The sequence below is a fragment of the Aulonocara stuartgranti genome (assembly GCF_965226115.1).
Source record: "Aulonocara stuartgranti genome assembly, chromosome: 6".
Classification (NCBI taxonomy): domain Eukaryota; kingdom Metazoa; phylum Chordata; class Actinopteri; order Cichliformes; family Cichlidae; genus Aulonocara; species Aulonocara stuartgranti.
Window position 1 is genome coordinate 9,395,438 of NC_138944.1, and position 20,950 is coordinate 9,416,387.

General features: G+C 38.8%; 1 protein-coding gene across 1 annotated transcript; it reads right to left on the bottom strand.

Annotated features, from left to right (window-relative positions):
* Positions 1–319: 319 nt before the first annotated feature.
* wbp1lb (WW domain binding protein 1-like b) lies at positions 320–20,595 on the bottom strand. The gene is made up of 4 exons (XM_082536339.1): positions 20,181–20,595; positions 11,472–11,574; positions 7,292–7,453; positions 320–3,984 (listed from the first exon to the last, which is right to left on the bottom strand). Exons 1-4 carry the CDS (start codon positions 20,553–20,555, stop codon positions 3,152–3,154), a joined length of 1,473 nt encoding a protein of 490 aa, XP_082392465.1. The 5' UTR covers positions 20,556–20,595; the 3' UTR covers positions 320–3,151.
* Positions 20,596–20,950: the final 355 nt, after the last annotated feature.

A 20,950-nucleotide genomic window follows, 5' to 3' on the forward strand; every position in this document is an offset into this window, starting at 1 on the left:
TAGCAGCATATGGGAGGCTACTAAAAGTCAAAATTCAAATTTTGACAAAGTTAGACAACCTTCTGGGAAAGTACTAAGGAGTGCTTGTGATATTGTACAAAATCCTAATTACATCTGTATGGGACTTTACACATATGCCTGATGGATGGAGATGCCATCAGGCACCCCCAGGATGGACCCTGCCTTTCACCCAATGACAGCTGGGATAAGCTCCAATCAGCTTGTCAGTGGCTGATTAGCGCCATTTGTTAGGAACCTTGACCTCTACAATAACATCACTCAGTAGAACCACTCTGAAATTAAGTCACGGACACAGTGATTGACTACAATTAAGCATTTTTATTGAACATACATCCATCTTAGTTGTCATAATAAATGGCTTATGTCAAGAAGTGCAAAACCACACACACTTATGAAGAAAGAAAAATGTCTTTGGCGAGATGCCCCTGATCTTGTTAACAAATTACCTACTGTACTGTTAGTTAAACGTACCCTTCACACAACTTCAGTTTAAGTCTCAGAAGAACTTAAGTCTTTCTCAACAAAAAAAACAATAATACCCACAAGAAGAAGAAGAAAAAAAAAAAAGAATCTGTCCATAATGATAAAGCTAATGATTTCATAAAAATGATTAAAGCAACTATTTGGTTCATGAACATGTTACAGAATGTTGTACATGATTTGTAATATAAAGTGGTTTTGAGATTTTATACAGTTCCGTTATTTTTTCAAAGAATCAGACAATATGAAAAATAGCTCATCTTTCGACGACATGTACCACAATTACACAATGACATCTTCTAGCTTGCGGAAAGCATTAACGGATAAAGCACTTTCGAGTTTGTTTAGGCTTTGATGGGCAAAAGTCAATCAGCTTAACTGTTTATGCAGAAAGTTACTTTCCTTTTGTGCTGGAAATTCTGGGAAACCATTTTCTCCTCGAGCCGTAAAACTAACGGCTGAAACATTTGTGCTTTGCAGAATTGCAATTTGTGCATCTTTTCAGGTACTCCAAGTAGATTAATTGCATGGCATAATGGTGTAGTCTCATCAGTTGTGGCTACTTAAAGAGATTAGACATAGATTTCTTTGTGGAGGTTTCACAAGGCATCTTTTATTTGTGTTTATCATCTATGGCATACCACTAGAAGCTCAGGAGGCTAGATTGTCAGCATTCAAACTCCTAAAATAACAGGAACTGACAACTATATTCTTTTCCTCTACCACATTGTCTTTGTTTTGTAACAGCAGTGCAGCATTATACATATTGTACCATGCTGTACCATAATAGTCTCATAAAGGTCCTGTTGTGCAACAGCTTATTTTTAAGATACTCTGGTATCCATAACAGCCAATGACTTATTTCATTACCTTATGCTCATGTCTAATAAGAAACTAATCTCTAATCTTCCCACTAATATGTACATGTATATATTTTTTTGACTGCTTATCCAACTACAGTTACAAGGTTACTGGAGCCTGCCATATCAGACATTATGTACATCCTGGACACGTCTCCATTCAAACTCAAACTTAGGGATAGAAATGTAAATTTACCAAAGATGGAAATTGAAGCACCATGACGAAAACCACACAAGCTCAGAAAGAACATGCAAACAGAGAAAGGCAGGTTCAAACTGCTCTGTTGGGTTAAATACTTATGTTAAAAGTAATTTGTGTGCAAACTCCTTGCTTCATAACCATAGCCTTTATTAAATCCTCATTTTAATACAAACTTATACGGGATGAATGTCTAAATGAAGAAAACATATATATATATACACATTAAAAGTAACATTTCCTTTCTTGATTGAACAGTACAAATGCAGATGACTGGAAATATAAACCCTGGTTTAAAAAAAAAAAGAAAAGAAAAAAAAAAAGAAGTCACTTTTCCAGTTGACTAAAATTAGCCTTAATGTGCCTTCAATGAGACGTTAAATGTTTCATGTATGAATAGCAAAGCTGAATAATGTCAAAACTGCGGTGATATGAAAATTCTATACAAATAGTGTTAAAAGTTATGATGTTTTTTCACTGTAAAGCTGGTGAAGGTGATAATTCATTAAAGTGACTTTAAAATGTGAGGTGTGATGTTGCCCGTCTCACGTGTAATCTCTATGAAGCTTAACATTCAGTTCATGTTTTTGGTACCTGCTTTCTCTGGGTCTCTCAACATAATGGAAGCCTAGCATTGTCCATCAAATTTCTGCATTTTTAAGGGGGTAGGCACATACTACAAACATTCAACAAATCAATTTTAAAAATGATTGTATACAAAACAAATCTGCTGCATTCCCTACTAACATTTCAGAGGTCCATTTCTCACACATTACAACAAAATGGTAAGAAGGTAATTATCTACTGCTAATTTAAGACTAGATTTAAACAACCGTAGCATCTGCAAGATAAATACCATTTGTGCAAAAGAGGAACTGTTCTCATGAAGATTTGTTAATGCACTAACACTTCCCTATCACTAGTGAGACTTACATAGCAACAAAAACAGACAAAAGGCAGCATGGTTTTGAACTGCTTAAAAAGCACTTTAGAAACATGAGTCTAACAGGACATCCCCCAAAGTCTTGTTCTGACATCCCTGTACAATATCAGCTTACATAAACACATACTTTGGGTAAATCCACATCATACTTGTCCAAAAATGTTTCTGCTGTGTGTTGTTTTATTACATAGTTCACTACCTGCAGAGAACAAATAGCTTTGCAGAATTGTTGCAAGCACCTGGCAAAGAGAGCTACATTCATCCTAGGCAGTGAACGTCCTGTTCTGACAGCACAACTTCAGCCATCATATGTATCAGTAGCTTTTGTTGTACGAGAAGGGCAAATGAAGGACTCTGTGTGCGTAGTCTGAAGTCCCAATTGCCACAGGATATTAAAGGGCCTTACAGACCAAATATAACCCAAAATACACAGGTTAAGGCCACTGTTCCACACAGGAGCGTGCTTTTTCAACCTCTGGATCTCAGACAATTTTTAGCAGAGATCCTACTTGCTGCTCCCTCACTTCTCACTTGTTTTATCTAAGATGCACACATTCATAAAAAAGACTTAGAAAGCAAACACTTCCTGAAGTACAAAAACAGTGTAGTGCTCTCCTTCCCTCATGACAAAGGTGTGTTAACTTTGCTTCAGCCCTGTGGCTCAGTGCTGGTGCTGTGTGCTGGTCCTTCCTGCTCATTGATGGTGTGGAGGAGGAGGCACAAAGGAGGGTTTAGGGAGCCACTACTTATCTGGTGAGCAGGCTGGGGACTTCCTGTTGGCCCACATCCAGGCCGCCTATCAACTTCCCCAAGAGCCTGCTCCTCCTCCACACAGAAGGAGGCCTGATGGCTGCAGCTGTCACAGAATTCGCCTGCTTCCTCCTCTTCCTCGTCAGCTTTCTCATGCCCCAGAAGGCTCTCTAGCTCCCTTAACTCCTTGCTTTCCTGGCCTGTACTTCCAGCTCCACTACAACCACTGCTCCCACGTGTGCCACACACACACACCTCAATCCCAGAATCACCTGTAATTCGCCGCCTCCTTCCACTGGGGAGTCGCTCTTTGTCCTCAACACTACCATCTGACAGGCTGAGATCCTTCAGCAGGGGGTTCTTGCAGGAGTCATCCCCACTTTCGCTTAGTTTTTCCTGGTTGGCGAGTCCCTCTCTGCTAAGCCCTTCTGAGAGCAGTATCACGCCTGAATTTTGTGCCGTTTGCACGGACTTGGTGTCAGGCTTTGGCCTCAAGTCTAAGGTGGGAGGTTGTGGTTCCTCTATGGTGGGCCTACAACACAGGCTATCAGAGACTGGGGGAACTGGGGAAGGCTGAATGGCTGTACAGTGTCCTTGCTGCTGCTCAGGAGCCAGTGGACTAGAAGCCACTGAGGATGGGCCAGTCTGTAAGGCACTGTAGGGAGGGGGAGGAGTTGGCGGCCGGTTGACCACCTCTTCATATTCAGGTAGGAGGTAGTTTGGCAGAAACCCTATAGGAAAAGAAAAAAAAATGCTTTAAAAAGGCTATAAAAGCACATGAATAAATACATGCCATGCACACCACTGATTATACACACAGGTTTCTGACCTGCCAAAAGAAAAAAAAAGACACTTTGACCTCACTGAACTCCCCAGACCAGAATTCAGACAGTTCCAAAACAAAGCAATAGGGTAAAAATGTGACAACAAAAGCTTATTTGTGGGTCAAGTGTGTGCTGAGGGCCATTGTAATCTCACGTTACAACAGTGGCAAGGTACCAAGACAACAATGTTGGTCATTTCCTGTAAACAGGGAAGGTTCTGGCAACACCACAACATGTGGAACCATAGAAAGAGTTCCCTGTAAACTGCATCTGTGACAGGTTCCACTGTGTAGTAGGTGCAAAGCCATTTTTTTAAACAAGTTTAAGAATAGTATGTGCAATTTTTTTCAGTAAAAGCAGCTGCAGCTATCAGTTATTTTATTAATCGAGTAACCTATTCATTCATGAATCATGTAATCAGATAAGAAATTTGTTTTTCTTATTAATGAGCAATAATAAATACTCAAAAGTTGCAGTTGATCTGCATATTTCCAATAAACTTCTGTTGAGTTACAGCTGATTTTTCTATGTATAAAACAAACTTCGGTGGAGGGAGTTACAAAGTTTGCTTCTTATCACCTTGGGAGTTTGTTGATCAGGTGCTTTGATGAAGAACCCGAGATTTTTACCCAGTAAACAGCGCTGCTGTTATGGATATTAGAAACACATTTTCTTTCACTCAACCTGAGCTCACCGTCTTAATAGCGGCTCCACCTGTTTGCTTTGTACCAACTCCACGTTAAACTGTGCCAGTGTCATCATCTCTGCTGCCGTTGTGTTATCATTGTGTGTGGGCTTAATGTTGTCAAACTTTTCATTGCTCCCAAATATGTTTGTATTGCAGGTCTGTTTTAGTCGCAAATGTGACTCGCGTTTCCATTGCGACAGTGGCATGCTACAGATCTGTGTGTTAAACAAAACACTTAAGCAAAGAATTTGTGTCGAGAAATATTTATCGAATCACTCGGTTAATTGTTGCAGCTCTAGTTTTGGAACAAATGATAAATACTGTACTAACTGTACTGTATTGATGTGTACTCATGTTCCATTTAATAACCATCACTATTAAGAATAAAAATCTCAAAATGCATTTTCTTACTGTAATTCTAGAGCTGATACCAGTTGACTTAATTCCATGTTCACCGATTTCTCAAAACTTTGGATTGTTGACCAAATAATAGGAAACTGAGCCTGTTTTAAACTCTTGTGAGCAGTCTTAAACCAGTTCACAATTTTTGGATTGATCCTAAAGGATTAATAAAGTAACAGTAATTACTTTACAGTGGGGCAAAAAAGTATTTAGTCAGCCACCGATTGTGCAAGTTCCCCCACTTAAAATGATGACAGACGTCAGTAATTTGCACCAGAGGTACACTTCAACTGTGAGAGACAGAATGTGAAAAAAAAAATCCATGAATCCACATGGTAGGATTTGTAAAGAATTTATTCGTAAATCAGGGTGGAAAATAAGTATTTGGTCAATAACAAAAATACAACTCAATACTTTGTAACATAACCTTTGTTGGCAATAACAGAGGTCAAACGTTTACTATAGGTCTTTACCAGGTTTGCACACACAGTAGCTGGTATTTTGGCCCATTCCTCCATGCAGATCTTCTCGAGAGCAGTGATGTTTTGGGGCTGTCGCCGAGCAACACGGACTTTCAACTCCCGCCACAGATTTTCTATGGGGTTGAGGTCTGGAGACTGGCTAGGCCACTCCAGGACTTTCAAATGCTTCTTACGGAGCCACTCCTTTGTTGCCCGGGCGGTGTGTTTTGGATCATTGTCATGTTGGAAGACCCAGCCTCGTTTCATCTTCAAAGTTCTCACTGATGGAAGGAGGTTTTGGCTCAAAATCTCACGATACATGGCCCCATTCATTCTGTCCTTAACACGGATCAGTCGTCCTGTCCCCTTGGCAGTAAAACAGCCCCATAGCATGATGTTTCCACCCCCATGCTTCACAGTAGGTATGGTGTTCTTGGGATGCAACTCAGTATTCTTCTTCCTCCAAACACGACGAGTTGAGTTTATACCAAAAAGTTCTACTTTGGTTTCATCTGACCACATGACATTCTCCCAATCCTCTGCTGTATCATCCATGTGCTCTCTGGCAAACTTCAGACGGGCCTGGACATGCACTGGCTTCAGCAGCGGAACACGTCTGGCACTGCGGGATTTGATTCCCTGCCGTTGTAGTGTGTTACTGATGGTGACCTTTGTTACTTTGGTCCCAGCTCTCTGCAGGTCATTCACCAGGTCCCCCCGTGTGGTTCTGGGATCTTTGCTCACCGTTCTCATGATCATTTTGACCCCACGGGATGAGATCTTGCGTGGAGCCCCAGATCGAGGGAGATTATCAGTGGTCTTGTATGTCTTCCATTTTCTGATGATTGCTCCCACAGTTGATTTTTTCACACCAAGCTGCTTGCCTATTGTAGATTCAGTCTTCCCAGGCTGGTGCAGGTCTACAATACTTTTCCTGGTGTCCTTCGAAAGCTCTTTGGTCTTGGCCATGGCGGAGTGGCGGAGTTTGGAGTCTGACTGTTTGAGGCTGTGGACAGGTGTCTTTTATACAGATGATGAGTTCAAACAGGTGCCATTCATACAGGTAACGAGTGGGGGACAGAAAAGCTTCTTACAGAAGACGTTACAGGTCTGTGAGAGCCAGAGATTTTCCTTGTTTGAGGTGACCAAATACTTATTTTCCACCCTGATTTACGAATAAATTCTTTACAAATCCTACCATGTGAATTCATGGATTTTTTTTTCCACATTCTGTCTCTCACAGTTGAAGTGTACCTCTGGTGCAAATTACTGACCTCTGTCATCATTTTAAGTGGGGGAACTTGCACAATCGGTGGCTGACTAAATACTTTTTTGCCCCACTGTATTTTAGGCTTTTTGCTTTAAATACAACAAAGACACATTATCATCTCCTTAAAGAGAGCTCAAAAACACTGCAGAGTTCATTTGTTATGTTCACCACTATAACCAACTCTAGTTCACTTGAAACTGTTCATGCAAACCAATGAAATGATGAAACCTTAAATACATAATTGCTCAGTTACGATTAAAAAAAAAAAAAAAAAAAAGCTTAATAAATAGTAAAAATATCAACATCAGATTTTGTTGTTTTGTTTCTCTTGCTGTTGTTGTTGTTGTTTTTTAAGATTTATATAATGTGGGTGTATGTGGTGGCAGAGCTTACTGAAGTAAAAGGGCACAGAGGGGTAGTTGTGTGCTTCACGGTAAGCAATGAGGTTGATCTCGTGCTGCCGTTGTTGCTGCTGTAGTCTGTGTTTGGTGCGGCGATGATGACATACACAGCAGCAGCTTAAAATGAAGATGATTGCCCACACCAACCAAAACCCTAAAATCAGAGGAAGAGCAATTTAGTTTAGTTAATACATGTGAATACAATGTGACTTTTTTAATATTAAGCAAAACAACATAGTTCAAAGTGGGCAAAAATGTGCTCTCCATTATCCATGTGGTGATGTAACAAGTGCCTGCTGCTAACACAAACATAACATTGCAGATCAAACAGTTCAACACAGTGAAACATCTACACGCTTATACTATGCTATAAACAACTATGTATGCATTGCATTATAAGCTTTACACCATAAAAATCCATTTAAACATCAGAGTTCCTTCTTATCAGTACAACAGAGTACTGACAGATTTTCATTCTTTTTCACTTTGGCACCAGAGCTGTATGACGTCAGCACCCCAATTTCTACATAGTTTTGAAGGCATACCATATAGATGTCTTTCAGGCTACTTAGCCTGAAATATTCTGTTTTGACCTCATAGTATAATGAGTGCTAATAACTGGATCCATTTCAAAATGTGGAGGTTTGCAGGACATCAACATAAAAAATTATAAAAGAAAGCTGACTTGGATTAGGTGTGGGTGATATATCACATATACTTCACGTATGAAAAGTTTTTACATGTACGATGGTTAAAATGGCTCTACCATAGCCACTGAGTATAAATTGCCATGGCAATATTAAGCTGTCTGCATGTAACTCACTGTGAACACACACCCCCTACCCAATGCTGCAAATGGATCACTAATCCAATTCCAACTGGAAATTTTTTACCTGGCACCCTGTGCTGAGCATGCGTGTTTAGATTCTACCAGATGGGGGGAAAAAAAACAAAGACAAAAAAAAAACAAATATGGCGACAGCAGGCGTTTCAGACAAGTGAAGGAATTAGACTGTAACTGCAGAGGAGTCAGATTAACTAGTTCCAAAGAGAAACAGCACTGGATCAATAATCTGGCAGTGGTTTGGACTTCACAAAGAGGATGTCGAAAAAAGGCAGTAATTGCAAAACATGCCATAAAATCCATTGCCACAAAAGGGTGTAGTGCTAGGGCTGGGCGATATGACCCAAAATTCATCTCGATATTTTTTAGCTGGATGGCGATATAAGATATATATCTCGATATTTTCTTTAAAGCCATAAAGTAAGAACAAAAAGAGAGTTCTTAGTCAATAGGGGTGGGGGAAAAAATCAATACTGTGTAGTATCGTGATATTTTGTTTGCTAATAATGTATCGATACAGGGACAGCAGAAATCGATATTTTGTTACTAAAAAGGTTTTTGTGCTCAGAGCATGTTGATCCTTTTTCTGAGCAAGAATCCTGACATTCCTTCACTGTCCAAATGTGTTTAACTTTTTTTTTGGCAGCAATAAACATGACAGTTTACTTATTTTAATTTAAGACATGTTTTATTTTAATTAAGTTTAAAACTTTTTTATTTAATGTAAATTTATATTTTGTTTTAATTTACTTTCAAATTCTTCAGTTGCTGAGTGGGCTGCATAGTTTTCATAAATTGCTTAGTTCAGAATAGCTATAATTGTACCAGATGGTTGCATTCAGTTAAGTTGGACTAGACTGTAATACAAACCGTTTAGTTTGTCAACAATAAAACTGACTGAAATGAGAGAAAGACTGAGTGCGAGACTTTGATATTAGATAAAATGAATATTGATAAAGTTTACCTTTATGTACAGAATCTGAACATAAATTGCAATCTATATCTCATATATATATATATATATATATATATATATATATATAAAATAACAGACAGATTTCACAGCTGCTCTGTTCCCAACTTCTACTGCGTGACTGACAGCCTGGAGTTTGAAATCCGCTTCGTAACCATGTCTCTTAACAGGTGCCATTTATGGTCCTTATACACACACAATACGGTAATATTATGTTGAAGCACAGTACGTATCACTCCGCGAGGCTCCTCGGTAGCTGTAATGCTCCGACAATCCATCAAGCGGTGCAGCTCCGTAGCTTACCAAAGTCATACTCAAACATTTTTGACAGATTGCTGAGCGCCGTGTACCACATAAAATCGGTTCGCGGTCATCAAGCACAACCAGAATTCATACATAAGGCGCGCTGTCAACTTTTGAGAGAATGAAAGGATTTTAGGCTGTGCAGCCCCTCTGGGCTGCATGGCGTTGGCGTGGTTAGCTCGTTAACACGTTGACGCCGTCCAGCTCCACGCACGGGGCGATGTGCAGTAACTCGTTAACGGAGATTTGCCGTGTCCATCTTGTCGCTGCCTGCAGGTGAAGTGATGGGGGAGGAGGGGGAGTTGTGTTCAGTGAAGGAGAGGCGAGGTCGAGTAACGTTGCGTAAAGACAAAAGTGAACGAAAGACAGGCAAACTTGTGGCTTCAAAAAAAGATTTCAATTAGTATACCGGTACAATTTTAAGCACTATATAGTTGAAAATAACATTTGTTTTTGGAGGTTACTTAAACATATCGTGATATAGCCAAAAAAATATTGTGATATTAGATTTTCCTCATATCACCCAGCCCTGCTAATACAGTCTTGAATGCAACGTGAGACATTTTCTTTTATTCAGGGCACTGAAGAATTTTAGTTCATTACATCAATATTTTTTGGCAAGCTGCATTTTACTCCCCATCATGTCCTCAGTGAATAATTAATGCTGTAATATAATTCCCTCTATTTTTACAGGGAGCCCACACCAATTGCTATACCTCACTTTTGCCCTTGAGGCAACCTTTTTGTAACTGCGGCTAGGCAAGACTTCAAATTTACCAAACATAAATGCACTAAGGCAGATAATGCAACTCTGCATTAGTAGTCACCATTTCCAGCAGGGCATATACAGACAAGTGACAAATTAAGGGAAAAAACATTGATGCAGTAGCTCTGCAATGGTTTAGAAGATGATTTTGCTTATATGGTTTGGGACCCAGATGAACACCTATGGAAAAATGTTGTCCTTTGAGCTGTTCCTCCAACTTCTTTAAAACAGCCAATACATTCAACAGATATGCAGAATCAATGGTAAAGTACCTGACTAAAACACTAGAGTATTAGGTTATTTCAACAGTGCCAGCTGATAAGCAACAAGAACAGTTTCACCATTACATAATTTGTAGATTTATGAGAGCTGATAAGCCATTTTTATTACCCAGCTGAGTGCATGCCATGGTTAAAAAAAGGTTTGAGTACCTATTAAGAATCTTTATGTGAAGAAAACAACAACAATTTAATTTAAACATTAGTATTCCCCAGTGTAACACTGTACAGGAAATTCTCAATAAAGCACAAGCTTCACCATGTTTTTAATGGTGATATTCTTGTATCTGCTACTTATCTTAACAGCAGTCCCTGCCATGATATCACAATGTTGATTACATTGCACTCAGAGAGTTCCTGCAAATCTGTGACCTCTGACTACAGAGAGCTAAGACTAAAACTACACAGGTGCGCCTAAAATATAATAGAATTGAGATGATGAATGCTGAATATGCATTTAGACATAGTAATAATAAACAAGTTAAACTGCTAATGAAACAAGGCAGCCCCTATAGATTTTATAACTGGACTCACTCATTATGCCAGCGTTGCACCCTTTCATCCTTGTCTGTCCTCTTGCCCTTTATTTCTATTAAGCACTTTTTCCAGCATCCCAAATTTTCCCCTTATAAATACTTTAACCTGGTGAACATGATCTGCTCCATCTGACCATGAGCGTTTGCTCACTGTTGCTGGCAGTCTTAGTTTAAGAACAAAATGTAAATTTAATTCTGAGGATGACACTCCACTTCGAGACATCTAATCTTGTTTTGTAAGGTTGCTTAAACTACAATTTTTTTTGTTTTACAAAAAAGCATCACAATTTATGTGTCCCAGTCTTGTTTCGGTACTAAGTGTATTTATCCCATTACTCTTTCAGTCCTTATTACAATGCATCAGCTTAATATTACAATGATTGATTTTGTCATACCTTATCTTTTAGTGCCTGTCACAGAGTGAAAGGTTTAAGAATTAGGATCAAACACACAAGAAGAAAATTAGACTTACACCAAAGCTCATAGTAGTAACTGCAGCACTGAGATTCCCCACAGCAATGTCCAGACTCACAGATGTAGCTCTGGTTGTTAACACCTTCACAGTGCAGCAGGCTCTACAAAACAAGTAAAGAAATGCAGTCACTTGTTAGTAGCTACGTCCAATAACAAAGACAAAATAAAAATTATCTGAGCCTATAACACGACAAAAAAGTCTACAAAATGAAACTGGTTTGAACAACATGGTCGTCACTGCCACCGACAGGAGTATTATGTTCTTTAAGTTCTCCATACTTATGGATATAAATACAATTTTAGTCAGCTTACTAAAGCATACACCTTATCTGGGGTTTTGTTAATCTTTCTGAACATTTGGTTGACATAGGTTAATTATCCCCATATTTGTGACACAAAGAAAAAAGAAATATCAAAATCAATTACTTATTTTCACTTGCCAACAGAACAATGACATGTACATCTACTTTAAATCTGATATCAGCCAATATTATCTTCTTAGAGTAAAGTGGTGATACAGAATCCTGATACTTTAATATGAGAAAGAATTCAGAAGATTTAAAACAAACAAACAAACAAAATACAAACAACAAACAAATCAAAACACACACACACACACACACACACACACACACACACACACACCTAACCTTGATTTGTCATTGTGAATATTAATAATAACACTGCAGATAATGTAGAAGCCATACATTTATACTTGTTCTGAACTGAACATGTCGTAATCACTTATGCTTGGAAACTACTAGAATTTCACTAATGTTTAAGACACATATCAAGTGTAAATGTATGAATCACAGCCAGCACAAAAACCACCCAGTATGCTTCCCAGAACAGTGAAAAAGAAAAGAAATTTAAATTCAAACTTCAGCTAAGGCCAAATGAGAATGAGGAAAATGTCAAAAATAAATAGGGCACTTGTCTCCACTTCAAGCACGTGGTTGCTTGTTTTAACAGTCAATATAGCAAACTAGCAGCGTGGTCGACAGTTAACTTTGCAAAACATGTTAGTGAGCTGACTGCTACCAAACCTGTAAAAACTTCCATTGTGAAATAAACAGAGAAGACAGGTCGCTATAGAAAAAAAAAAAAAAAAGGAGAGAGCATTGTAATCAAAAACCTTGAGACAGCTTTACAAACTTTTCCAAGTAGATCAGTTATTCTAGATTAGCTTAATGATTAGCTAACCAAAGTTCTATAACTGGATTTTCTATCTCTCTGTAGATTACCAGTGCAGGTCCCCGACTGAGAGGCATGATGATCATGGGTCCACAAATCCTAGACAGGTTTCCTCTACCACATGGGTCATTAAAGTCAAACAGCTCTCAAGCATACTCTCACCCTCTCACACAGCCTTCCTCTCCGTCTTTGTAGACCATACACACACACACCCCTCCCACACTCCCTCGGCCCACTCCAATCCAGGCCCAAACAGTGGACAAGGATTGCTTTACGGAAATTTCCAAGCAGCAGTGGAGAGCGAGCTGCTAGCTGAGACACTGCATGAAAATAAGTTGTGCAGAGTGGTGAGAAGTGTGTTAAGTATGAGGGAGGGAGAGAACGAAAGAAAATCAAAGAAACTCCAGACACACAAAAATGATTTGTCACACAAGAAACACCAGATCAGCACAAAACAAACTGCTGACATAAAATTATAGCCCCGATTTCAAATCTGATGGACTGTCAGCCGTTTCGGCTTCATCAACATGACATTTTTTAAAATTCAGTTCCACAGCTTTAATTCTCTGTAATAATTACTGGATGTTCTGTTCCTTAAGTTTGTTTTTTGATAACATCAGCTGTTTTCACTGACTCACAAGCCAATCTCAACCATATGCTGTGCTCCTTTGGGGTTGGGCTTTTTATTGCAATTCAGTAGAGATAACCATCTAGTTTGTTTGGGTCTTCAGCACTGAGTGTTCAGTCATCAGTGCTGCATGCAAAGAATGGGGTAATGAATGGGGAGGGGGCTTCAAGATTTTACAAAACAGTTTAACAGGAAAAAGTACTATAGTTAAGTCTTTAACATGAACATGCATGAACTAATCTGTTTTGCCGAAAAAAGATCAGGTGATTACCACTAACTAGACCTAAAAAAAACCCCACACATCTGAGAGCACTCCCAGTTCTTACTTTTTAGTCACCCTAAGAGACTGTGAGCGAGCAAAGAATCTGGACTAGTAAGAGTCCCCTGTCTCTAATCCAAGCAATCAACAGAGACAATCCACCTCTCTTATGCCACACTTGCAGATTAAAGGCAGATTTGGTTACTGTCTCTGAGATTACTGTTGCATCAGAAAATAAATTAAGCTTATTAATGAGAACTTGCTGAAATGACCAGTTCAAACATCTGCTGGTGACAATCAGACACTGTTACTGGAGATACAAGGCAGCAGTTCTTTCTTAAGTCTTGACTGCACAATCAGAGTTGACCCACTTAGCTCAGGCCAGTAGAACTTGGCAAGTCAGACGATGCATGCAAGGACCTCGCTGCCCTTTTATTAATCTGTCCTACAACAAAGAAAGGCACCCTTTCATAGTCATGAAGGTTATGCATAACAAAAAATTCCTGCAGCAACCGTAAATGCTATGAATGCACCCGAGAAAGGTGCGGCAGCTTAGGAGGAGAGTATAGTAAACCAGAGTTGCTGAATTTTATCTCCAAGTTAACAAACAGTATGTTCACAGCAGCTAAAGCTTTGCCTCAAGAGAAAACATTTATACAACAGTTTTGGCTGTTTAAGAGGTTGTTAATTTCTAAAATTACAAACTGGATTATCTATGATTGGCTTTACATCTGATGTCTTCCAATATAGCGTAAGCTACACTTTGCAACATTACCATGTCAGAAACTTCTCCTTTTATACAGTGCAGAGGTATTACTGATGCTAATTCTTTCTGAAGAGTCCCATGGCTAGGGAAGACCTTTTAAGCTTTTGAGGCTGATGGTTTTTTTTTGTTTTTAAAACCTGATGACCGTGTTTCCACTGTTAGGAAATTATTTTACTGAAAAAAGGGAAGGCAAAACAAACATTTCAGGGTGCTTATGTGTGTGAAGAAAGCAAGAGATGGACGGGGACAAGGATCCTAGTCTCAAAGGCTGCCCTTACTTTACCCTATGATTGAGAGGGACTGCAGGATTTAGGGCCAGTTTGAAAAGGCTTTAAGTCAAAATAGCAGTGAAAAGCCAAACCATGTGCCTTTTTAGCCTTTTGTTTCTCCTACTCCTTTAAACGGTTAAGTAAAGAAACAAAGAATCGCAGACTTTTAGCAGTGATGAATACCAACCTACCACCCATTAAAACATCAGAGTGACAGCTCATGCAGGTCAAGCTTAAAGTTTTAGCTTTGTCTTTCACTACCCTGGGAAGTCTTTTTTTCGCTTTTTTTTTTTTTTTTTGTAATTTTAATGTGTGAATGGACCTTTTTTCAAACTTACATTGTATAATGAAGAGAATAACTCTTATTATGAACCGCTGCCAAATGGTAATCAACATAATCACTTATTATAATAACATGAAACCGATACAATATACCTGAAATCACTATATTAAGTTTTGGAGGTGTGAAAGCACATGGCACATATAGTCGGGATCTTGTGCTGCATCTATTGCATCTACTAAGTTTATACTTCTGTTGTCAGCAAATTACCTGCACACACGTGCACTGATAACATAAAGACATAAAGCATGTGACATTACATTGATAATAGTAGTCATCTGTAATTACTTTACTCCCAAAGTGCTGAACTTACTCATAATCTATTACACTACACATGTCAAAACTTGTGAAGAATTTAACCTAAATTAAGTATTAAAGCCAGTAGGATAATAATTTTCCCTTTCTTCTTTTTTCTTGCCAGTACTGAGTACAAAAAAACCCTCCCTGGAAGTGTTACTGGACATAAGCAACGAGTTAACGATTCTGGTCACACAGGAATGCCCATTAAATTCAAATTTCACATTTAGTGCTCACATTATGTTGTCACATTGCTCCTGATTAATAAAACTTTGCTAGGCTCTAGCCAGCCTTTCTGTGATTGGTTGTTGAGTTGTTAGTTGGGTGAAGACTGTTTGTAACACTGTTAAATTTCAATGAAAATAAAAAACAAATATTTCCTTCATCAGCTTTTCTTGTAAGTACACAAGTGAACTGTAGCTTTCACTTGGTGAGACTTCTCACTGTGTGAAGCAAATCCAGTTGACTCCTACCTGACAGCAGCTCAAATCACTCACAAGGTAATGGGAAAAAGAATTACAGCAGACCATTGTTCCTTCAGATATTTTTTTTGAATAATCAACAACATACAAGTCCAACAGAGCACCAACATTAGCTGGCACTTTCAAACCAGTCAAGCCTGCTGTCAAAAACAGACTTCTGAAACAGAGTATACGTTTCCAAAACAATTTCACTTACTTCCAAGATGCACAAAAACAAAAATCTGAAGAAGTTAGAGCTCCAGCACCACTTGTACTCTACAGAACAATTTCATATCTGACGAACATGTTTTTGGCTGGTGGCCCTAATCCCCACAGGGCTTAACTGCTTTGAAAACTAGTCTGTCAAACAGAGCAAGTTTCATATAAAGCTGAATACTCAATTGGGACAAATACATTCATGTTTACTTTCTGAAAAGACTTATTAATAACTGACATTGTCCTGAAAAACAAAACAAAACATACCAATAAGCTAATTTTTACAGTGACAGTTGCAGTATGTTGCTCTGGTGAAACGGGCTAGAGCAGTACAGGATATATCAAAGATAGGGTAAACCTAGACTACAAAGAGGTCCATAGGATTGTTTGAAAATAAATAACAATACATTTGCATACATTTTGCATGTGTATACCACCATGGTAGGGCTGTTCAATATAACGATATATATTGGATGACGATATAAAAACGTCTATCGTTTCATTTTACGCTATCGTTTGTTTCGTGGTGTCGCAAAATAAACTGTTTACGGCAATATTTTGTCATCGTTTTGATGGTCACTGTAGTGGCTATATTAATTTCTTAAAGTTCTCTCTTTCTTTTATATTTAATATAACCACACTACAGACGGACAAGCGCCTGTTTTTATGCTTTGTGGTTAGCAACAACGACGGTAACACCATCGCGTGTCCGCTTGTTTATGTTCCACATAAACCTTTCACAATAAAGCTCAAGATCCCGTTGAGACTTTTCAAAATAAACTGAATCACGTGAAAGAGCAGATTATTTATGAATGAGAAGTAAAAAAGAGCCGCCAGGTGCTAAAAAATAAACCTTAGACTCAAACGTTAGAACAGGCTTTTCCCCGCAGCACGCCGTGTAATAAATACTCACAAAGAAAACAGCGGCTGTTACAACTTATGTCTAAAAATGTATCGTTTCATGCATCGTAGGGCTGCTCGATTATGGCAAAAATGATAATCACGATTATTTTCACTGAAATTGAGATCACGATTATTTGACGATATTTATTTAACCCTTTAAGACCTACTATAGAACCAAGTCCACCAGAGCTTATATTATTTTTTTACATGCTGTAGTGCCATTTGTGGGAGCATTTCAAGTTGCTATACATCAATACAACTGTTATAGCCCATATTTTAATAATATGTATGCATTAAGTCCATAGTAATTACATAAATTGCAAAAAAGTGCAATAAACTACAAAAAAAATTGAAAATCGCTTTTGTTTTGTTTACATATATTTCTACTTGGAGAAATTTAAGAGGTTTATCCCTCAAAACTTTAAATACAATAAAGTTGCAAAAAATAGTTTCCCACCACAGGAAATTTATTTTGAGTGTCTTCATAGTTTTATTTTGGAGATACAGCAATTTTTATATACTGCAGGAAAAACAAAAAACAATCCTATGATGCAAATTTGCAAAGAAAACAGCAGGTGCATCATTTCACTGTGGGAAGTGTTACGAACAGCTGATCGGATCGGCAAAGCGTGTTTCTGGAATATTATGTTTTTGTTCCTGCAAGCGCTTTTTATGCAATTTTTGCAAAGCTATATGTGGAACGAAACCGTGACCGAGGACAAGCTGATGGCATAAGATGTAAGTACAACTCCTCCGGTTTCATATGCAAAACAAATTATTGCGCTATAGCTTACACGGTCCAGGTTCTACAGGAATTTAACAATAGTTACGCAAAACGGAGCATGCAGCTCTGACCGGCTTTAAAGGGTTAACAATGACTTTTAAAAAATAATATAAAATAGTGTGCAACACCACTGAAGTTTTTTTTTTTTAAACTCTCTTTTCAACCAACGGCAGTCACTCTCCAAATAACTTCTGCTTAGCTTTCCGAGCTTCCCTCGGGTCCTCTTAATCAGCGGTCTCCAACCTTTTTTGCGCCACGGACCGGTTTATGCCCGACAATATTTTCACGGACCGGCCTTTAAGGTGTCGCGGATAAATGAGGGAGGGGCTAATAATCGGCTCAGTCATTTTTAATGATCGTTGAAAGCCCAGATCGTAATCGTGATTAAAATTCGATTAATTGAGCAGCCCTAATGCATCGGTTAAAACACTCGACTCCAGCTACATGACACGCAGCTGGAAACACTTCCCGCAAGACGAGCTGCCCGAGATTCACAGAATTTACAGAAAATGTTACATTTGTGTGATTTATATCGTTATCAGGACGATAGAATTCTTATAACGGGATATGAGATTTTGGTCATATCGCACAGCCCTACACCATGGTATATTTTAAATAAAACAACTAAAGTGGGGATACTTTAAATATTTAGTTAACTGTTTGGAAAATACATTTTTATAAATACTCCCCCCATTTTTAGACTTAAGTAATGAAACAAAGTAACAACTTTAAATACTTGAGTAAAAGTACTTGTTGCTTGTCTGTGTCTCTCTCTGCCTATTTTTTTTTTTAATTCTGTAACTAAAAGCACATTAAAGAATTTCCCATTTTTCTCTCTTAGGGAACTTCTGGGTTGCTTTTGCATTATGTTTTAGATGACTGACCTTTTGGATCACTTTTAAAGCATTTAACTGAATCTGAGCTGAGAATATAGTGTTGTAAACTTCCGAATTCATCATGATACGTCTATCAGCAGTGATATCATTAATAAAAACTAGTAACCCAGCTCCACTTGCAGCCATACATGCTGACAGTGGCCTCCACACCGTTTGACAGATAATATTGTAAGTTTCAGATAATGAACCTCTTTCACCACGTCTGCCTTCCCATTATTGTGGTAGAAGTTAATCTTGGTTTAATCTTTCCAGTGTTTTTTCTATTCTTTTTTCATTACTGGACAGGTGCTTGTCAAACCAAATCTGGCCATCATGTTCTGGATTGTAGACTTTGACAATAATACACCTTCCTCCATGTCTAGATGTTTTTAACGGCATATCCTGGCCAGCACAAAGAGTACTACAATCACCCGCTTTAGTCATTTTCTGTGGTCTTTCATTTCTTCTGGGGTTGCTGAGCTGGCTGGTGCATTCCTTCTTCTTAAGAATGAACGGTTGATTTGGCCACTCCTTCAGTTTTTGCTGTCTCTAGAATAGTTTTATTTTGATTTTACAGCCCAATGATGTCCTCCTACACTTGTATCAAGATCTCTTTGGACTTTGTTTGAAAGTTGTAGCGAACAGCTACCAAATGCAGTTCAGTTCAAGCTCGTGAAGATGCATTTCTGGTGTGTCCATGACACTATGCAATGCATTATAGACCTCAGCTTTGGCGTCCCAACACACCAAGGGTTCTCTTTACGTTTTTATCTTACCACTGAAAAGTCATATGTTTAAGGCCAATTTTGTTTCTAAATATGTTGTGTGTCACAGAAAATACAACAATATGGTTTAATACAGCATGCCTCCAGAAGTGGGGGGAAAGTACCATTAATGTAATCTAGAACAAGGACTAATACATTTAAAACATCACCCCTGACCCCCTTTAGAGTAATAAGCCTTCTTATTGAGGATATACAGTTCATGTATGTTCATGTAATTAAAAAAAAAAATCACTGCCGATTTTATACTGTATGTGTTAAAACTGTACATCACTGTTTACGTAAAAACGAAGAAACTTAAGAATCCAGTTCTGTTCTGTTCACGAAGCTACTCCCAATGTTTTACATTCATTTTTGTAAAAGGAAAACATCAAGGCCCAAAGACTGAAATAATGGGAGCAGACTACCACGAAGCCAAGACAGTGATAATAATATATAGCTCTTCGACACAAATTAATTACAGAGTGAAGTTCACACGAGCTATTTTTATGTTGCTGGTAACTACACCGCTCTTGATCCAAGTCAGACGATTTTGTTCTGTTTACTGCTATGGCAGCAGTCAGGCATGAAGAACTGCTTTTGCTAATCGTGCTACTCACTTCTGGCTAAAATGTCAACCGCCTATCATAAAGAAAACAGACCAAGGCCCTGACTCACTGATCTTTGTGTTTTTTACTTCAACGGTGCGTTAGCTGCCGAAGCTAGCAGCCGAAGTTAGCTAGCAAACAGGCAGCTAACGTATTTCCTGACAACACGGTAAGAGTTGCAGCAGGCAAATATCAACGACAGCAGATTTATAAAAATGTATCAAAGACTAGGCGAGCTTGTTATAAAGCAGAATAAAATTCCCTATTCGGATAGTCGTCTACCTTAGCCCGGTATCTATCTAGCTAGCTATCTGAGAAAGCCTTGTTTTTGAGTGAGCAACCTTACCGTGTCGGCTGCTGCGGACTCGGTGGGGGTGACAGAGCCAACAGCGTGCAAAAACAATCCCATTTTAAGACCCGAACATTCGCCTCTCATTCCTCCAAAGGGGGCTCTGACTACAACAGAAACATAGGCATGCAAAACACTTGTTTTCATAAACTGTGTTCGACTATCTTTAAGTATTTCTCGGCCCGTATCGCGTTGCGAGGCCGCTGTAAGCACCGCCTCCTTTGCGTACTGGGCATTACAAAAAAACGATGCTAACGCAACTGGTTGCTGTCGGTGCCACTGACTGATACAGCTGTTATACAAGCCGTTCCCTAGCTCAGGCACTCCGCTTCGGTCACCTGGGTGTGGCGTGGTCACCTCTATAAGTTGCATGTGCGCAACGTGATGGGCGTTCGGTGCCGTGGATCATAACTGGTTTTGCGGATTGACCAGCGATTGGACAGTCCCAGCCAGATGGGAAGAGTCTGGCCAATCACTAATCGGTGCGTCTCCCGTGCATGGGGTTGTTATGATCCTGGGTTAACGTCTCAGTTTCGTGGGAACATACCTTCGGAACAGCCAAGTTCTTCTCAACAGCAAAATAAAAACGTCTGTGTTTTTGTTAGTCGTTTCCTTTATTTGGCCTTTTTGAAGTGATAAAAGTGATGGGAGAGAGGTTCTACGTTGTAACAAAGTTCAAAAACTCTACAACACTTAACTAGTGAATACTCTAACCAGGACTTCTTAGTTCTAAAATAAATAAATATATATGTTAAAGAAAGAAAGAC

Coding starts and splice junctions, on each gene's coding strand:
- wbp1lb (XM_082536339.1), bottom strand. CDS start 20,555: ATGCAACTTATAGAGGTGACCACGCCACACCCAGGTGACCGAAGCGGA. Junction 11,575..20,180: donor AGTCCGCAGCAGCCGACACG/GTAAGGTTGCTC, acceptor CTTGTTTTGTAG/AGCCTGCTGCACTGTGAAGG. Junction 3,985..7,291: donor CTCTGTGCCCTTTTACTTCA/GTAAGCTCTGCC, acceptor CTTTTCCTATAG/GGTTTCTGCCAAACTACCTC.